Raw genomic sequence first — 22,552 nt, 5'->3', positions numbered from 1 at the left:
ATTCCCAAACTTAAAAAAAGGCTTAAAGACAATCGAAGAGGTTATAGCTGAGACAAATATGTATTTTACAGCTTAAAAAAATCGTTAGATTGAGTGTGTATAGATAAAATAAAATAAAATAAAATAAAATAAAAAAATGTTGTTTTTACATTCAAGTAATTATCTTATTGAGAAGTCACTGTTTCGTCAAACCGCTTTCATATAGATATATTTTATTATTCAATTTTTGATTCACGAGAGACAGTTTTTTAAGCATAGTGATAAAGAGCATTCTCAACACAATAATTAATATAGTAATATATCAATTGTTTTACAAAACATCAAAAAATACAGCGTTTACTCACATTCTAATTTATCCTCTGGTCTGCCTGCTTCTAGAAGTGACAGGTAACAAACAATGTCTTTCAGAGACACTTTTACTTGGTGTACATCTAGCATACTCGCCTTTCTCACAATATGTCGCATTTCTGGAAAAAACACCTGTATGAGAAGCGCTCGCATAAAGTATTAGAGTATGATATATTTCTTCCAAATACTTATTGGTACAAAAAGTAACCATCGTTCATACCTAAGGTGATTATTTCTCAAACTGACAACAAAGCTGTTCTCATTTAATTTGTATGAAGGTTGCTAAGTTTTGAGATAGACAATTAAAAACAAATATTTATAATTGGATATGGCATTATTATTTTTCAAAATATTATCCATCAAGATCAATTCACTATTGCATGCTTTTGAACCAATTGACAAATTTCGATTAAGGTAACTCCAGAACATATGATTTGAACACATCAACCGCTTCTAAAGGTGTGTATTTTAGATTTGCGGAAGTGAGAAGAAATCATTGGGTGCCAAACAAAGACTGTACGGTGACTATTCGAAATAGATTTTATTTGAACTGACTTTTGATAGGTTGCATTGTCGTGGTGGAGAATGATTGGTCCTTTGCGATTGCAATCCTTGATATTTTCGAACACTTCTGGCAAACAAATACTAGTTTATTATTTAAAATTGACTGTTCTACGTTGCTCTAATGGAACGGTGGCGACATGTTCAGTTATTTCGAAGAAAAAACGACCATTTGCTTCGGATTGCTCCGTGCGTGAACAACTTTTGTTGGATTTAGCTAGTCTTGAAAGACCAATACAATCGATTATTCTTTAGTTTTCGGGTTCATATGCAAACATCCATGATTCGTCGCAGATTAACATCTGATAGATGTTATTCTGGGTTATGGAATGGGTGACTGCGAAATCAAAATTCAGTGATGTATCGATGATGCCATGAAACGTGTCGAAAATGAAGATGATTTTCAAATATTATAAGATATCTTCAATCTCACAGGAAAAGAGTATAATATGACAATTTCGACTAAAAAAAGAATATGCATGACAACACCAAAGATACAAATTACAAGTAGAAGATCAGATAATACGACAGAGAATGAAGTACCCAGAGCAAATAACGTTGCGGGATGTCCTCAGAATGTGGTATGGCGAAACAAACACCTTAGACGAAAAAAAACAAGGCCATGAATTTAATAATCAATAACAACATCTATAATGACCTATACATCAGATAAAATGCCTGTAACATGAAAAACGAAACAACTCTTGAAGATCACAGAAATGAAAATTCTCAAGCGGATCTTGGGAAAAACACTATCAGACCGAAAAAGAAGCGAAAACATCAGACGATCATGTTATAAAGATTACATTACTGAACGGGTATGACAAGAATAAATCTTCAAATGGAACACAGATGTGGGGATGACAATCTAAGATGAGGATAAGTCTCGATAAAGAAACAGATGATGAACCTAATATAGATAAAAGTAACCATACTGGAATTTCAGGTGAATTCATATAGTAGTTCTTTGATTGATAATGATAATAATGTAAACGATGTTCTTAAGAAGAATTTGCCCTAATAAACTGCGGAGGTTATAACATTTTAACGAAGTTGTGAAATACGTTGAAAAGATTTCAAGGGAGACTTATTTCACCACAATACTTGTACAATAATGTAACGTCATTCCTTTGAAATTTTTAAATTGCAAGGAGCGACGAACGGAACCTTTTTTGAAAGATCTTTGATACATTGGTCATCGGTTTGTTTCAATGTTCATAAATAAATTAAACTTCTGTGGAAAACAAGTGGCTTGAACCTCAGCAACCCATTAAGAATTGAATAGGTGAAGTTTTTTTTCACTTGTAGAAGGATCTATAAAGAATACATTTCAAGATTCTGATAGTTATAGACTTTCATGCATATAAAATACGATCGGTACAAGGAAGAAGATGTGATGATGACGACTATCTTTTCAATTCTGAGAGATTTTTATGGAGTTAATAAAGGCTTATTCCAGTCTACAATGCAATGCAGGTTTCTCGGACGGAACTTTTTATTTCACAGTGAAGTAATATCAGGTAATCTATTAAGCTTGTGGGGTCGTTCTTAGTTCGTTGAGACAGCGACACCTGTTTAAACCTGTAAGAAAAATACTTCGATCTTATAATTGAACACCACTGCAGCCACTAGAAGATTTACGGGACGGGCGAAGCTTATACCGACTCCAAACAATTTCGTTGATAATGGTAAATGCCCATAACCAATTTTTCATTTAGCGTTTTCGTGGTTTATGTGATAAAATAAGACTTTTCAGTTGAATATATTGTTGAAGGAACGCACTATTTAAGAGGTTTTTATTAGTTTTTCCCCAGGTGAGTTAATTTAACATATTAATTCTGCTTTAAAACTTGTTCAGGTTATGTCTATTTTATTTTTGCAGTACCTTTTTGTTTGTTTTATTTGCAGATCGTTTTGTTGTTAAGAAAATAATGGCTTTTGAACATGTCCTAAAACTTTTTAGCATCAGTGCTTTTATAGATGACAACAAAATTATAAAAAGGTGTGAAAACGCCTTAGAGTCCAGTCATGTGAAAAAAATGGACTTTGTCTTTGATTTGCAGGTAATCAGAGGGGAAGTATTTGCTAATATGAAAGACAAAAACTACAAAGTATCTATAGGTAGGTATATGTGCCTTTGTTAATGTAATATGGAATTAATCCGGTTATAATTTTATTGTAGTGTTGGAAAAGAATGGTGACATTAAAGAAGCCTGCACTTGTCCCAGGGGTATAAAATGCCATCACATTGCGGCGTTGGCACTTTTTGGGCAATACAATATATCTGTAACAGATAAAACGTGTGCATGGAAGGCACTACCTAAACCGAAGGTTGGCCCAGTGAAATCTGCAGAAGAGCTTTACACACCAAAGCCCTATACACCTCTTGAAGTTGGGGTACTAGAAGCATTAATCAACAGATTGAAGGAAATACTGTTGGTTTTATCTGGCTATTGAACGAGGAATCAATAAATTTGCTGGAAAATGGATTTCTGGTAATTGAAGAAATAATTTCTTCCAATGACTTTTTAGAGGCCACAGATAAACTGACTGTGTTCAAAGAAAAATGTGCTGTTGATGATCAACTAATAAAAGAAATCTCTGTCACCACTACTGGCCAGGTGTCAAATGAAAAATGGTACCTTACAAGAAAATTTAGATTAACTGCTAGCAACTTTGGTGTTATTATTGCAGCATGCAGGAGAAACAGATTCCCAGTGAGTTTGTTCAACACACTCTTAGGTGAGTAATAAATCATAAATTTATTACATAGTTTAGTCATAGATGTTATCAATAATTTGCTTATTGAGCCTCTAAGATTAATTTTTCAAAAAGTAGTCTTTTCAAAAATGGTATTTTATGTAGGATTTCCTTACTTAGGTTTCATTTGACATACATTTTTTATTATAATCAATTCATTATTTTTCCAGGTGAATACAATTTGGAGGCTATCAAAGCAATCCAGTGGGGTAGAACTAATGAAAAAGATGCTCTAGATCATTTGAAGCAGATCTAGAGGCCAACTGGAGTATGGCTTACAAATTCAGGACTTCTTGGTGCTAGCCCTGATGGAATAATTGATTAAGAAGCCATTGTAGAAGTGAAATGCCCATATTCTTTCAGAAATGATAAATTGTCCGAAAAACTTGATCTTAAATACAAGTCACAACTATTATCACCAAATTCAAGAAGCTTTACATATTTTAAAAAAAAAATGTTACTTATATATTTGAAGGAAACAGTTGTGACAATTGTAGAGTTTGACGATTCATGGAAAGAAAACATTTGACTCTTGGAAAATTTCTATATAGAACAATACTTACCAAAGTTGTTAGAGAATTAAATAAAAATTTTTAACATGTTTTTCAATGTGATTTTAGGTTATTCTACAGTGTTAGCAGATAGAGTATACAGTTGGAAAAATCTTTACTATTTATTTTAGACCAAAAAGCCACTCTATACAAATTTTTGTTTGCTGAGGATATCAGGAAATTATGATTTTTAATATAAATGTACAATGTCATTTTGTCACAGATTAACAACAAAAATAAAATAGACATAACCTCAACAAGTTTTAAAGCAGAATTAATATATTAAATTAAATCACCTGGAGAAAAACTAATAAAAACCTCTTAAATAGTGCGTTCCTTCAACAATATATTCAACTAAAAAGTCTTATTTTATCACATAAACCACGAAAACCCTAAATGAAATATCGCTTATGTGCAGTTACCATTATCAACGAAATTGTTTGGAGTCGGTATAAGCTTCGCCCGTCTCTGTGGCGTCAAGACTTGGGCTGTCTATTGAGGAATTCTATGAAAAATTGTAAATAATTGTGAAGATTTCTTGAAAGGGGGGGGAAAGGAGGTTGGATCCTTCTTGCACCTCAAATGTTTTGAAGAAGGCGTAGCGTAGGAGGCCTTTAGATTAGATTATCTAGATTAGTAGCTGCTTTTCATTGAAATACTTTGTAAATATATATTTATAACGTACAGTTACACTTTGCGAATTTGAACACGGAGCTGTACACATGTGGATATTTAGGTAAATATGTCATTCTTCGTTGTGATCTGCCAATTTCAATACAGGTTTGTGTGATACCAAAGAAATATATCACTTTTTGATTGTGCACCCTACATTCTACTATATCGATTGACAGTAGTTCATCAATCATCAAAATGGCTAGAAACCAACGACTCGTGTATTGTATGCACAATAAATTTTATCTTCTTCACGCTACGGTTCATATCTGTTTATTAAGATGATAATAAATTTTTCGACACAACGAGTTTAAGGTATATGAAATTGGTGAAAATTATATTCTGAATACTAATGGAATTCTGAGAAATTTCTTCCTTAAGAGATAAAGTAGATAATTCTTTTATACGATGTAAAGCTTGTAGGCCAACACAAATTTGAGAAATTAAATATATAAAATGGAATTTACTTCACCTTCCAGTTTTCCGTTATTTACAAGAAGAGAGTTATTGGACTTCTTGGATGAATTTCTTGATATCTGACTGTGGGATGGAGATGAATCTGTACTTTTCTTCCCCAGAACTTCGTGACAAGAATAAGATGTGTGAGTTACTGTCAACATTGGATGAACCGTTCCTGAAACAAATATATCAATTGGTTTAAGATTCTCAGTAGCTCGATATAAGAAGTAATGATAAGCTATTTTCAGAAAAGAATCTAGTTTGTTACTCATTTGTCAAATTTAACGATTTAAATTGTCTATGCACATTACTTTTTTATAACAAATAAGACCTGACAATTCTTCTGAATCAAATTATTTTGGTTCATTGTTTTTTGTAAAAATATTATACAAGGGCAGTTCACCTTGATCCGTCTATGACCCATTTACAATAAAATATTGGCAAGCATATCCTTGCTATAGTCTCTATAAAGGCTAACAAGTTTTTTCCATTGTTCCAGCATTTCTAATACTTGTTGAATCATCTTGCAGGCAATTTTGTCAATGTTGAGTTCGGAATAACGTATATTATCATCTGCATAGTATGAATTACAACTACCCTAAACTATTTGTCATTCAATCTCACATTTATCTTTATCATGAACTTTCTTATATTTTCGTTTGTGGTAGCAGTCGTTCCATTTTCCTCTGTCCACAAGAGAGAGAGAGAGAGATTCGTTGGTTAAAGTTTGGTAGAATAAGGAGGATTTTTGTAAGGAGTTTAGTTTGTTTGATTAGGCCCTGATATAGGAATTGCTCCTCTGCAGGGCTGGGGTTGTGACGGTTTCGTTGAAATGTGTTTGCCTAACTACTATTTTGACAGAAGAGAACGAAGTGGAGCTTGCAAGTAAAAACGTTTTTTTTTTTAATTTTTTTGAAGGGTTTTATTGTTTTTGTTTTTTAAATTTTGTATTTTTTTTTTAGATTTTTTGTTTTTAAATTTAATTTGGTGTGTGCGGGTACAGCTGCGGCTGTATTATTCCCTACCGTCGGCCATTTGGCTGGACAACCGGTTCACCTGCAACATCTACGATCGACGAACAGTGTAGGGTGGGTGTTGGGGGTCGGAATTTAACTGATTGATAAGATCATCGTATGCTATTGTTAGCAGTCGAAGTGGCGAGTAAGGGAGTTTTTTTTTTGGTCCTCTGTTCAAGACTGTCTACCGCTTTTATACTCACGACACCATCTTTTCAATATAACATATTGAAAGGGCGTAAACTTTCAGTTTCTAACGGGAGTCTATACATAATAAGTGCAAGGTCGTTAACATCCAAGAATATTATTTAGAAAAAATGACATTTAACTAATTATTAATTAAATTTAAATTGACGATTCAGGAAAATTATGAAGTTCGATGTAGTACAATGTGCAATGAATTTTCGGTTTCAATTCAATTCCATAGAATAACTCGCCCAAGTAATAGGTATATTGTTCTTACTTTAAAATAGATAAGATAACCGTCATAGATTGTGAAATATTAATTATATATGTCAAAAAGAATGAAACGAAATATGCATAAAAGCTTTGAAATCATGGATGACCGGAAATTATAGAGCGAGGAGTGTTGCAAGGCTCCGTTTTATAACCTGTTCGAGAAAGCCTCTTAGGATTCAAATGGCAAAAAGATGAAAAACGGAGTAATTCGTTACTTTCGCTACGCTGATGAGAGATGATATGTATTATATTTGATTGCTGGTTTGAAAGGATAAAAGTATAGTCTTAAAATAAATACCAGTTTTTAAACGCTCAATAACTCGGCATTGATATACAGAAGTGAAACCTAAACAATCAAGAATGTTGCTATAAATCAAATAAAACATAATATGGATGGCAGTAATAAACATTGAAGAGGTATTTAGTTGGCCTTAAGGCTATAGAGAGTTGTTGCAACTACTTAAACAAAGAGAACACTATATAAATTGATCGATTAAAGTTTTAATAAAAGGGAAATAAAGAGCCGCCGAGGACATGAATACTAGAGATAGGACAAGTCCTCGCACTCAGTCAAATCAAGTACTATAAAAAATATGTAGGTGAACTGGGCACAAATAGAAGAAATTAATTGGAAAGAAGAAATATTCCACGAAATACCACAAGATCAATATCCACATGCATCTTTACACGGCAGGCACCACTCAAACACTCGAGTGTAATAGGGTTTAACCCCTTGTACTTACTCTTTATATAAGAAAAAGCTGCATTATTGCAGTTGCTTGAAACCGCAAAGGTCGTTGGATTGAATATCAGAGCCAGATCTTTTTCTTATTTATTTGAAAATTGTTTTGAGATCATAACTCAGAATAGCAGACAAAAAATCGAGATATAGCCCCCACATAATGCGATGAATATACAACCGACATACAACCTGGTTTGTAATGCCTATGAAGCTATCGCATGGTAGAGAAAACATAAGTAATAGTGAACTGGATGATCCAGAGAAAGGCCCACTGACTAGCGTGTATCTACATTACAGGGGCTATGAAAACGTCAACAACTGCAATGAAAGTTATTCTAGCCTAGACTCCACTGCATATTGTCATGCAAAGACATGTCATTGGATGTATATTCGTGATGCTTGAAAGCGGATTCAGTAAAAAGGGGAATGACAATCTCAGAATAAAGGCTCTTGTGGCAAAATGTTCTTCCTAGAACATACAATTGATGTATAAGCAGGTAATTTCAAAAAGAGCTTTGTAAAATAATTATCAATATTGATGAGTAACAAAAATAATTGAGAAGCCAACATACTTCACTCAATTAAAAATCATACCATAACAACATGGTAAACGATCTCTCCAAAACTAGTAGGTATATATGGCTCAATAGGAAGCAGCACCTTCAAAACGGAAGTTCTAGCCAGATTATATCTAGAAAGAGACACAGCAATTCTCTACGCTAACCAAGCTGGCACACAATGCCTAGAAAAAATTAATTGGGCGAAGAAAACAATATTTTATATAGTCTGAATGCCAGTACACAGAAATACACACAAGTACACACAAAAAAATTGCGGAAATTATTCCAGTTTTGATCTAAAAATTTTCGAAATGTAATAAAGAAAAAAATGTTGAAATAGCTTAGTTAAAACATTCAAAAAATATATTTAAGTTCGGCACTATGGGCACAATATTGTATGGTAAAGAGTGAATTACATATCAAACTTTTAAAGTTACAAAGGAAGAATTACAGACCGAAAAAATTGAAAGAATTAATAAAAGACCAATTTCATAAATTTTTTCAGGACGAACCTAAAGATAATTACTGAACAACACTGGTAGATATTGTGATATTTCTTATTTATCCCTGTAACACAGATTTGTAGAATTGAATGGATAGCAGTAACATAAAGATTTACAAACACATTAGTTAGGGTAGGGCTATCAAAATTCTCACTAATAGCAACAACATTGTTGATATTTAGACCCGCTACGGATATTGCTTATGTTAATCGACGTACATTTAAACTTCAGGAGCCGATTTATGTCCGGAAATAATAAAACTCAAAATTTATTGGTTGGAATAGTTTATTACAATATCGATACATTTGTCGACAACAAAGCAGGAAAATTTACGGTAGTTTACACTGAGGTATAATTTATTTGAACATTGATTCCACAAATGAAGCAGAACTATCAGAAACATTCTTTATTCGATGTAGATGACGATCAAAAAGGACTGTGGATCCTGAATTATATTATTTTCCCAAAAGTTAATTTAGTATAATTTATTCCAAGAAAACAACATTAATGAGAGTCAAGCTGTTCATAACAGCGTAGCAACCTGTTTTCTGTTTAGATGCTTTCTTATTCCATTGTGAACCTCTTAATAGAACATATTTTGAAAAAGTAAAGCCTTATCCAATTATGAATATATGTTTTCATTTATATATCTCAAAACTCAAGTAGCAACCCTCATACTAATATAATTTTATATATGGCCCGCTGAATATATTTGTATACAGCTTGTTATTATGTATGGTGACGTTGAAGGAAAACGCTTACGTCTTATGTCGACTCCAGAGATTAATGTAAATAAAGACATACCCAAATCGGGAGTACAGGGTGAAAAATGAACGACATCTCCAAATCACATGGTATATAATTACACTTTTCGGTCAGATTCAGTACATATAAACACATCCACAATACTCCTATAAGCGCCGTGGCCACCAGCTAGGAAGTTCGCTCCAAGAAAGTTTAAATAACGTGAAACGGTTATCACGCCTGATCCAATATTTGAAATACATTGGTAAAACATAAATTTTTAATGTATGAAATCCAAATAGTTCGTTAATGTTAAGGGGTCGTAGTTATAACTAATAATTGTATCATAACTGTACCCTCTGTTGATGATTTTAGTTGTCGAGACAAGTAATTAAAAAAAATACATATAAACATGTAAAATACAACTATCAACTATATACATGATTATATACAATGCTATATACCACTGTATACAACTATACCACTCTTTTATATGATTAATAACTATTTATATATATTTTCTTTCATGGCCTCTGTTTTTAAGTTCCTAAGACTAGTACTATACAATTCACGCTTTGATTATAGAGATAGTTTGCTTACATAAATTTCTAAGCCTACTTTCAAATCTTTAACAATATCATGAACATAATTTTAGTTTATATCAACCTTGTCCTTGTGTCCGAACCGTTGTGTTGAAACAACTTAGTTCGTATTGGCTTCGGAGTTAATAATTACTACATTGAAATGGTATGACGAGATTTCCAGTAAAACGGAATTTAAATAGAACACGAATTCATGTACTCCGTCTGAGCGTAGTGAAACCTCTTCTGACGCAGATCGATCATGACTGGTAATAATGATAAAATAACAAAATGATCAGAAACCATTTAAATCTAGGTTGACTGAAGAATACCAATTATCAATGTGCGGCTATTTAGTGAAAAATTGACGAAAACTCTGCAAAATAAAATCACGAAATTGCCGGATAATCTTAGAGTGTAGGATACTGCTTGTTCCAGATGAAGTATCATATTCGAAGAGGATCTCACGATTAATAAGTATAGTGGTCTGTGCAAAAAGTAGATCTTGGTGCGACTTTTTTCACTGGCAACAATAAAATTTTGACGATTATTTAGGTTATAACTAGGACCAGATGTTCCGATAAATTTAACTCATTTCAAGTGATTGTTGTTTTTTTTAATACTCAGATAAATTTTTATGACTCACTGTTAATTTTTTCTGTATTCTAGTAATGATAATCTAATTCATATATACCTGTTTTCCCCCTTGTAGAGCAATCACTATCCGATCTGTGATGACCCAAGAGCTTTTCACTTATTCCATGGATCTTCTCAACGATCATTTCTCCATAATTGGTGCTCTTTTCCTCAGCATGTTTTTGACCATATTCTGTTGAGTTAATATTTGGTGTGGATCCTGTAAAAATCAAGTAATGAAATTAAGAACGAAATTTTTTGAATTATTTTCGCATGAATAAAGAAATTCATATCTTGAGTTTCGCTAGAGTTTTCAAATTCAGAATTAGAATCATGTTGTAATCATCCTAGTGTGGGGAGTATGGATATTCAATGACAATACGGCTGCTTGCAACACCAATGTCGTATAAATCAGAGGGGCTTGAGTTGAGATTTTAATTGTAATTAGTAGATTAGTAATAAGTAGATTGATTTGATATTTCATCTTAACAATTTTAATCAGAATATTTTAGAAATAGTCATTAAAGAATAAAAATGTTTTATATTCATATTCATACAATTAAAAATGACATTAACACGTCCTTGTATGTTATAGTATTTGTTCTAAAATATGTTTGTATATGAAGCAAGTAATGTGGAACAAACATAAAACCAATTATAATTTGTTAAAAGTTAATGAAAGGTTCATATTAAAGAATTAAAGTAATGGAAGGTGAATTGAGATACAAAAGTAAATAATACACAACTAACGAATTTAATGGTTAAAAAATTTGATATACTTCAGATACATGCTATTTAAATATATAACAAAATAGTTTTCAATGGCCATCGTTAAAATTTTTATGTTTTCTATTTATCCTTATACTTTAATTTTGTCTTCTATCAACAAAGACCCCCAAAAATTTTTGTATTTGGTATAATTTGGTTAATTAATTCTTAAGTAAAGATATGAAGGCGTTAAGACAGTGGAGCTACGTTCAAGTTTTATAACTGTAGACAGGAAAATTCATTTTATCATTACAGTTATAGGTTATAAAGAACGAAAAACAACGGAAGTGGACGAAAATGTAGGAATATTTGTGCCGACAGTTCCGACTTAATTAAAAAGCGTTAGCTGTACTTATGGGAGTGGATGCAATAATCAAACGTGGGGCCGAAAATACGACTTAAAATATACCAATGTATGCAATATATGCCATGAGATCTGAGACAGTGAAGTATTCGCAAATTTAAGTTATTCTGAAGATATTGATGAAGAGCCAGCAAAGAAAGACATTTGAAAATAATATAGAATTGGACAGTTTGATCGATGAAGAAAACGGATCACAATAAGAGGCATAAAATTGATTAGATTTTAAAAATTACTTTATCGATTTTTCTTTTAATAAGCTATACACAACCAAATTAATAAAGTTAATATATATATATGATGTATTTTTATCATATGTATTAAGAATAATGTAATGCATGTAAAGTTTTTTGAAACTTAACTCTAGCTTATGAAAATTAATTGAGAGTACTCAGTTTCCTGTGCCTCTTCGTAATGAACTTCATTTTATACCGAACTAAGTTTTTTCGTCAAAATATCATGAATTATCAACATAAATATGCTAAAATATTGGAAAAATATGAAAAAAAAACGATAGGTTCGAGATTTGAAAATTTTGTTTTTCTACAACTGCTATAAAAAGTGACGTATTTCTCATAGGTAACTCAATTTCAAAACCACATATTGCTCACACTATAAGAAATATTTTTTTGCCCACACCACATAAATTTATATGTGGTTGGCTATTGTCAACTTTAAATAGTTGACACAACTGTCAGATTATAGAAGTTTTTTAAATTCTTAAGGAAATTTTCAATCGTGGTTTGATAAAAAACAGAATTTCCATTAAATATTATTTTAAAAGGACATAATTATACCAATTTATAATAAATAGTATGGATCTGACAGTAGTGACGATTTTGATAATACTCCGCCAGAGATATCGAAAAAAGCAGCAAAAATTACCTTGAGATGTTTTGCCGGAAATTTCAAGAAAAAAATATGAATTCGCATACGAGAAATTTATGGAATGGAGGAGAAATACAAAAATGAAATCTTTTTTGGAAACTGTACTTTTGGTATGCTTTGCAGAGTTGTCGAAAACTTTATAGGCGTCTACACTTTGGTCACAATATTCAATGTTGCGAAGTACTATCAGTATAAAAAATAACATTGATATATCCACGTATCAGAAATTACGTTCATTTTTGAAAAGAAAATCCAACAATTACGTCCCCAAAAAATCAAACATATTGACAGCAGACCAATTGCGGAGATTTTTAAGCGAAGCTCCAGAAAAGAAACATCTAATAATAAAGGAAAATTTATTTAGAAGGAACTGTTTTTAGAATTCTATTTTATTTTTTCCTTGACTTAACACAAATTTTTATAATTAGTGGGTTTCTCAGTAGATAAAAAGTATAAGAAGAAACCAATACATTTATATCAATTGTCAATTGGGCAGTGGATAATGAGTCCGCATGAAACTCAGTAGTCCCGAATTCAAAACTCTCGGATGGCAAGAATTATTTTGCAGAATTTTAATTCTGTTTTTTTTATTTGCAGACGGCAGTAGCTATAGGCTTAGCAGGAGCATGTCGTAGAAAGGAGTTGTTGAAGAATCGATAATTTAGAGGATTTAGCTTTAATTTTGAAATTAGATAACACGAAAACAAAAAAGCCAAGAAAGTTCACTGTAACGAGATATTTTCACCAGGAAGACGTTTCTTTTTAAATTACCAACACGGAAAAAGTACTAAAAAGGTAGTTGGCATTAACAAATTCGGTAATATGGATAAGACAATTGCAACTTTTTTAAAATTAGAAAACCCCCATCTATACACAGGTCACTGCTTCAGAAGTTCTTCGGCAACAATTTTAGTAAATACAGGAGGGGACATATTAACCTTAAAGCGCCATTAAGGATGGCAATCTAGTGGCAGAAGGATACGTCGAAGAGTCTATGTAAAATAAAATTAACGTTGCTAATAAAATCGTCAACTCCATTGAAAAACCACTCGAACCCTTCACAAAAATGGAAACAAAAAACATACCGTATATGAACGATCAACCTTCAACATCTAAAATTAATATAACAGAAAATTTAATGGAAAGAAATGATGTTCGGGGTTCAATTATACAAAATTGTAAAATTTTCACAATCAACTACAGTTTTAAATAATATTATTTACAGTTAAGAATTTTAATCTGCTAAATAAGAATAAACCATTAAAATCGATATATTATTTGAAAGTACACATCGCGACGAATGATATGAGCAGCATCAAAATTAAAAAAATAAAAGCTGTTCGCCGAAGATAGTGGCGTTTTTTCGGATAAATAGTTAAATTTCGAAAAATATTCATTTTGCATTTTATTATGTGCACATAATCACGTAATTTCACAAAGTTTTATTCAAATTAAGTAGTTTCCATGCGAGAAACAAAAATTAAAAAATTGGTTTTACGTCATTATTTCGCAAACTTTGAGGTTATGTCGAGATATATACTATAAAAAATTCAGATTTTTTATTATCTACAACATTTATATGAAAAAATTTCTCTAGGAGGTCTCTTTCCACCACAAATAACGAATAACGGTTTTTCTTCATTAAATAGCATCCCATTTCACTTCTTCCCTTCATCTCAAGTTTTTTTTTCATTGTTTATGACCTCAACTAAATATTCCATCCGACCATTGCTTGCTACTAAGTTTGTTTTTTTTTCAGCTATAAAAATCCATAACTGCTCCAGCCTGGGACCACCGATCTTTCCGAAACATAAAATAAACGAAGCAATTAATTCTAAAAAAAATATAATAAATATAAAAATACCGAACAGTTAAAGTTACGGACTACTTAACGTAAACGGGTTGCCAACTCTGCGTTTCTTAAGAACTGTCGGCATCATATACAATAATTATAACAAAAAAAAAACAAATGCGAGACCCAAGAAAGGTAAATTATTACTTCCACTAAATATCCACTATAACTACTTGGTTTAACAGTTTAGTGGGGGTCTATCGTCATATAATCCTGAAACAAAATCATCTTCGAATAATTCTTTTTCCATTTAGGACGATGTTGCAATCTATGGAGATACCCTGCCGATCAACGTTTCCAAAAATTCTTTTGGATTTTTGAGCATTGTGTTTTTGACGGCGGACTCCCATAGCTCACCTCAATGAGGAGACCTTGCGAGAATGAACTTCTACCAGAAATTGTTCCAAAGTTTTCTTTATATTTGAATAATTCGCCTAATTCCTTAAGTTTCTTCTAGGAACCTATAAGCGTTATCGCTGTAAGTAATTTGTGGATTGCATCAGCGTGCAATAATTCGTTTCAACGTTGAGATAAATGCGGGGGCACTTAAACTAGTAACTTACTCGATGTGCACACACTCATCGCTATATAAGCTTTAATCAAGACGGTCTTTCTAAGTCTAGAAGAACGAAGTGACATAGGTCCAGCAAAATCGACACCTACGCGAAGAAAGACTCTGGAAGGTACCAACCGGTCTTTACGTAATGGAGACATTACTTGTGTAGCGAATTGTGCATTAAAGCGATAGCAAGTACCACACTTAGATTGTGCGAAATCTCCCTCAGGGCAAATATTGTTGCCTAAGGTTTCCTAAAACATTGTGAAGGCTGGAATGTCCTATTTGTAATTGTTCTATTACATCACATCATTAGTGGATAGTAAATTAGTAAGATGAAGTTGGAGTCTTCTCTATGCGCCGAGAATGATAACTTGCGTTATCCATAACTACTACTGAATCAGCCGGATGATATTTTATCATTTTACCAAAATAGTCTTCAAAAACATCCGAATCCACGTCCTCGTGGTAATCTCCTGTTTGGCACGACTGAAAGGTTAGCAAACCTTCTTTTAAAAATACCTCTTCGCTTACAATACAGACGATTATTAGTCTTTTCCCTTTACCTGAAGGCACCTTAATACCCGTTGACAGGACTTCCATGAAAGCTTGGCGAGCACTGGTTATATTTCTGTCTTGCCACATTTTTGGTACTGTATAAACTTCATTCATCAAGATAAAATATTTTCTTCTGCTCTGTTCTGTACTGCTTTATACTTCTTAAGTGTTTTCGTCGCCAGCAAACAATTTCATCGCTTTCCAGTAAATCTGCTTTTCCCAGGCCAAATCCATATTTCTCAAAGTGGACCATAAAAGTTTTTAGTTATCAACGGAATACTGTCATCCTGGCCAAGCTCCATTAAAATCTTACCTAAGGTGGGCATTTCTTTTTTAAAATAAAAAGAGTGAGCTTTTCTTTTAATTACACTTTTGGTGTCTTCATCAAAGACTTGTACTAGTCTACCTGGACTTTTCTTCTATATATATATATATATATATATATATATATATATATAAATATCTATATCTATATATATATATATATATATATATATATATATATATAAATATCTATATCTATATATATATATATATATATATATATATATATATATATATATATATATATATATATAAGAAACTTTTACAATTTTATGTTCAAAGCGACACAATTTTATAGTAGATAATATAAAATAACTATTTGGCTTAATAATATTATAACACAATATTAATATCTTACTTAGATTATATGTATTTGCCACTTTTAATTCTGAAAATATCGAATTGAATAATTATTTGGCATTGAAGATGATGGTTTTTTTCACTAAATCCGAGGTGATTATTATTAAGTAGATGTCCAATTTTTTTTCTTTTAGTAATGTAACTATGAATGGGTCTCTAGGAGAGAGTTAAAATTTTGTATTTTTAAACATGGAATTCGCAATGCGTTCTACAACTTAACTATAAATATAATGAATAGCTCTTTTTGTAATTTGTAGATAGTTTCAAGATGTGCAAACTACAAGACTCCCAGAAAAGCAAACCATAGCGAAGATGTTAAAGCAGTACGAGAATCGAGCTTTTTAAGACATAGATTCAATGACAAAACAAGCAGAGGATAATTTTTACACCAAGGTTTCTACATATACAGACCATTGAAGAGCACCGTCAATGTGTAGACCAATAAAGTTGATAGAATGAATTTACCATTAATTCGTTAGTCTGTGACATCATTAATGGATACCAAAAAAACGATTGGACCTAAAACTGAACCTTGAAATACACCACTACCAACTGGTAAATCCCCAGTTGTTTTCTACATTCAACTTAAGATACAAACCATTTAAAAGGAACACATCGGATAGCTTAATGATCTAGTTTGTTAAGCCGTATAGAATTTATTATAAAGTGAGGTACTCGTATATATTTCATTAAGAACAGGAAACATAGCGCCATTAGTGCATTTATAATGTAGGAAAAAATATTAGGATTAGGAGACAAAATGTTTGAATGCACCATTGGTTCCTATTGCACATCAAACTGCAACTGTGTTTTGCCTCTCTATTTAAAAAATATCTAGACACAAATACAGAAAAGCTGGTCATTGGGGAAAGTTTCATACATAAATTAGAAACAACAGATTGGAAATATTTCATTGCTATTTTGAGAATTTTCTTAGGAAATCATAAGGCTGGATGTGATAGGGATTAATTTTTTATTATTTCATAAAATCTCGAGAGTAATATGAGCATTAAGGTATAAACAACTTGTACAGGTCCGCATTATAATAGTTAGTTTCCAGGATCTGTGAATAATTTGAAAGTATATATAAACATTACACAAAAAATAAATTCCTTGGAATTCGTAAATTGCAATTTCAATTGCAAGGTGTGACAATGAGATGAACAATCTACAGAATGTTCACGTCAATCATAATGCCAAATCTTCAAGGTATTCTTGCAGAACTGAAAAGGAAACATATCCTTGAGGTTTGTTCGATACGAACACTTGAAAGATTTTTAACCAAAATTGTTTTAGGTATAAAACAGTAAATGAAAGGTAAACAGTAATAGAAAGTAATCGTTGTATAAAGTGGAGAAATGAATATATAACAAAGATTCAGAAATATTGTAATGGAGAAAGATAAATCAATTACTTTGATTTAGTTTGACAGCTACAATACTGCTCGTATTGTACAAATGGTATTGGACAAATGATAATTGAAAATTTAAAAGTTAAGTTCGAAGCATGTTGAGGACAGCTCTTCAGATTACTAGCAGGATATTGAAGAAACCCTTTTCGAGTCTTGTTTGAAAAAAACTGGTACCAACATAACATGCACAAAGCGAGATTGCGTTAGATAACACCTCGTATCATTCAAGGCATGCACGTCAAATTCCAACTAAATATTCTCCCAAAGCAGATATACAGAAGTTTTTACTTCAAAAAGATTCATATTTCGAAGTGAATTATACAAAGAAGCAGCTCATAGATATTTTAGGAACAAAAATAATTGCCAAAGACTATACGGTAGACGAAATGACGAAGAAGAATGGTCACACCAATTAAGATTATCTCCGTTCTACTATAATTTAAATTCAAACGAATTAATATGGTCCCAAATAAAAAACCAAACAAGAACTAATAACACCACGTAACACGTACCAGTTTTAGAGAGACTGTAATTGATTTAAACGACAGTGATTGTGACGAAGATAAATGTCATGGTAGTGATTTAGAATAATTGTATTGTAGTATATGTATTATAAATGAGGACCACAAGAGAGAACTTGGTAAGTCCAATTTTAGAATTTTCCCTGTCAAGTTGAAAAGTTATTTTTTAGTACTATTTTACTGTTACGAAGTTTTCTTTGTTTTGTATATGTATTATGACCACAAAAACAAGAAAAAACAAAAAATGATTCCATCAAAAAGTGCTATGTAACTTTTACTCTAGTTTTTAAGTTACTAAAAAAACTTCGAAGCAATAAATTCATCTTTGTATTCAATTTTAATGAAATTATGTTCGGTTATTATATTAAGTACAACTCTGTACAATTCTTAATGATGGGTTCCTTATCTACGTTTGTGAGCCGATTATGGTTTTACAAAGTGAGAACAACTGTTATAACATTTTCGCTGTTTGATGATCGGCATTTACATTATTTGCATAGGCACTTAGAAAAGTTTCCCGAATGTCGTGCATCGTATAGTGAAGAAAAAGAAGAAAGAGTGATGGAAGACAGAAGATCACTGAAATGATCATATGATGGTAGATTACTGTCCGAGTAAGTAATACATGGGGATGTTCTAAAGACCTCCACCTTAGAAAATCTGGAACAAGAAGCTTCTAACCTGTGAAATGTTCATATTATAATCTAAGAAAATGTTTAAAAATTGCTGGGTATCGTTTTGTTACACCTCCAATCTCTTGGGAGCTATAATTATTATATAATATAATTATAAAATAATAATAAAGTAAGTATAGTTTTAGAATCAAGATGTTGTATTGTATAACAATTATTGTTATACAATTCAATACACCTGTGTAATCATATATAGAAATAGTCCTTTATCTTTTGAGAAATTATCTTCGAGTATTTATAAAACGCTAGTCACAAGACTTAAGTTCTTTTGTGAACTTTCAATCTAAGAAAACTCATGGTTGATTTCAGAAAAAAGAAATATATCAGATAATAGAAAGAAAGTAGAGCAAATTTTAACTTGAACCGTGACACATTCGCCATGTGTGATCTAGCCCTGTCTCTTTCACTATGTTAAAGGCATTCTCAACAAAAAAAAATTATGGTTTGGTATTTGCCGTTCGCTTAGATTAAATTGATATGTCGCTCATTTTTTTCTTATTTGTGCCCTTGATGTCATTTCTACATAAACCACAAGCAACTTCTTCCTCATTGGTCAGGTATTAACGATAATATATTTCTATTATGTGGATTATGAATTTTGACTAAAAAATACTTCAGGCGTTAGGAATGATATTATTTATCATGGATTTATCAATTTGGAATGATTCTATTGAAGAATTTTACAATAACATAAATAAATTATTCATTTCAATTAGATGCAAATTAGTTTACAGTAATACTTATAGTTAAATTTAGACTGCTAAATTTAGCAAGTCGACAGTTTTAATCGAATTATACTATTCATTCAGAAATATAACCCAGATATGTAATTTCTATTTATTTGAAGAAGCGATTCTTATGGAAATTAGAAATTTTAAAATGCGATGGCAATACATTTATAATGGACAAAAACGCTTGATAAATAATAAGCCCTACATTTAAGGATGATCATGAGCATATAGGGACCGGAAACTAACATAAGATTGCAAAGCGGAGGTGATATCATCCAAAGACATTGAGTAATTTTGGTAAACTTTCAATTGAATATGTAATTTCTTAGTTATATTAACAAGGCTTGTGATTTTAAGGAATATTTTTCTTTGCTACTTAGAATAACATTAAAATATTCATCAACATTGATATAACTAGTATCATCGATATCTGCTCTCAATAAAATGGACAAGAAAAAAACATACGATGATTGAATAGTAATATATAATGAATTACATTGACAATATATAAAAAAATACACCGACAGATAGAAGAATTCTGATGCCTTTGAGGGAATTCTCTAAAAATGTGGGTTTCGGAGATATTTCAAATAAATAATTAGACAGCTATTTGAGTAATGGCAAACAGTATGCTTCAATAGATATGGCAACACAAATCTTAGAAATTTTGAATGATGAATGTACTCTTGTAGTCATACAAGTGCTATATGCGTTGTTTTTCGATGTTTCGATCGTGGTCGCACATCGCTGCAGGATGGATTTCGTGAAGGTTGTCCAAAATCGGCTGTTCGAAAAAATCAGGAAAAGCAATCGCAGAAGACTAATCATAACTAATCATATCACATATCAGTTCAAAGAAAAACGTTTTTAAACAGTTAAAATATCGAATAAATGAGTTATCCGCCGAAGAGTCCCTGTTTGGCACCCAATGATTTATTTTTTTTCCCGGATCAAAAATAAATTGAGACGTCAACGTGTATCTCCACCTTTAGAAGCGGTTGATGCGATCAAATCACGTGTTTTGGAAGTACCTCAATTGGCATGGAAAAAATGCTTCTTCAATTGGTCCAAACGCATGTAAAAGTGTATTGATATTGTTTGAGTGTGTTTACGAAAAAAATAAATCCATATCCAATTATGATTTTGTTTTTATTTGTCTATCTCAAAACCTAAGTAGCAACCCTCGTATACAGAATTAAACGGGAATTATGAAAATAGACCTCAATAGCGATATATGGGCGCCAGTCTTAATGTCGAGGGTAGTGGAGAGGTAGCACAATAAAAAGTTTAATAACTTGAACTTACTTTAATATATCATCAAAACCCTATAGTCTCCGTAAACGTAAACGGAGCAAACGGCGTTCGAGATCTGATCGCTTCGTGGTCTCAAGACATAATGAACTTCTAGACGATTCCAAACCTCACCTGGGTTCGTGTAAGTATGGAACAAAAATCAGATGGAAGGTTTTTACCCAAACCAAAGTCAGATATATTAGGAAGGATGCTATTTGCACATTAAGAAAGTTACTTGTAATTTTTTGGGTCATATATCGGTTAATCAGGAATGGATGGATTATCGTTTTATTGAGGAAATTTGTTCGAAGAAATGTTTACCTGTAATTATTATAAAGTATTTTTAAATGCAAGGTCACATGGCATGGTCGCGACAGATAATAAAGCAACATTTTTGACCCATATATTTTTTCCATCCCGATATACCTTGATAAAAGAGTAATCTCCAAATATTAGCTTTTAATATAGGCAGGCTATTTTTTCCTTCTCTTATCGCCCAGAATGGACCCTACATGATCAGCAGAAAGCTGATTTCTGATGAATCGCCGAGTTTCATCATTATTGGAACAACCGATTCATAAGCGCACCCATAATTAACGAAAGAGAAGAGATAACACGCAGTAATCTTGTATTGGAACGGATGAAAAGAAAAAGTAGAAATTGAAAATAGTAATTGACCGTTCTAATCAGAGATATTTGACTATAAACTACGAAAACTTTCAATTGTTATTTCACCTGTGTATAATTCAAAATTTAGAAAATATAGTTTTAAGTGAACCCACCATATATATGTTTAATGGTGTATGAATACATATTCATTTTTCAAAATTATACTTGTAATACTACACTATATACCGTATATTATTATTGTTTGAATATCTGAGAGTGGTTTGATGAAAGGATGCCTTTTTAGAGGTTAACAGTTTTGCTACGATGATGCCATCTGTTAAAATTTCAACATTAATTTGATAGATTTTGTTGTTATGTTAGTAAAATCAAAAAAGAATTTCAAATTTTGATGGAATATTATTTTTTACGAGAAAAAAAAAACAAATAGAGAAACCAAGGAGAAGCTATTTGAATATTATTCTTGCTCCATTCTATGGAATTATCTGTAACTGATTTTCTGGTTTTAAAATTGTAAAAGGTAAGTAAATTCTCCTTGTACTAAGTGGCCGTTGAAAAACAGTACGTGATATGGCTAATGGAGTGATAAAAAAAGGTATGAAAAAGTTTTTAGCAAAATGGGTGCCGTGATTTGTTAGTGCTGATCAAAATGTCACTCTTATTGAAAATTCAACCGCAATCCAATGGAATTTGGCAGTCGATATATCTTAGAAAATGAAACTTGATATACTTTCATACCCAAAAACTAAAATATAGTCAAAATAATGGATTACATCCGAAAAATTGAATTAATTATAATTATCACTGACAAAGGCTAAAAGAAAATTTCTTACCAAATTAGGAGTATTCAATAAATTGAAAACGTTTTATTACAATTGTGGTGTTCAATTTTTCAGTTTTTTCGATTTTTTTAATCATCAATATCAATTGGTACAATGTTCCAGATTTCTCATTTTAGACAAAGAACAACGGAAGAAAGAGGTAGCTATACAATTCAAAAAGCCATATAGAATAAGAC

At 31.7% G+C, this 22,552-nt stretch overlaps 1 protein-coding gene across 3 annotated transcripts in view; it reads right to left on the bottom strand.

The window, feature by feature from the left end:
- LOC130896169 (diacylglycerol kinase 1) overlaps positions 1 to 22,552 on the bottom strand; it is a 324,802-nt gene that overhangs the window by 51,511 nt on the left and 250,739 nt on the right. For all 3 annotated transcript variants that reach the window (XM_057804080.1, XM_057804081.1, XM_057804082.1), the window contains 3 exons: positions 10,651 to 10,812; positions 5,365 to 5,526; positions 345 to 467 (listed from right to left, as the gene is read on the bottom strand). In XM_057804080.1, the coding sequence (XP_057660063.1) occupies positions 345 to 467; positions 5,365 to 5,526; positions 10,651 to 10,812 (447 nt within the window). The remainder of the gene's footprint in view (positions 1 to 344; positions 468 to 5,364; positions 5,527 to 10,650; positions 10,813 to 22,552) is intronic.

The sequence above is a fragment of the Diorhabda carinulata genome, chromosome 7 (assembly GCF_026250575.1).
Source record: "Diorhabda carinulata isolate Delta chromosome 7, icDioCari1.1, whole genome shotgun sequence".
In the NCBI taxonomy this organism is placed as follows: Eukaryota; Metazoa; Arthropoda; class Insecta; order Coleoptera; family Chrysomelidae; genus Diorhabda; species Diorhabda carinulata.
Note: the sequence above shows the minus strand (reverse complement) of the source record. Positions and strands in the feature narration are given on the sequence as shown.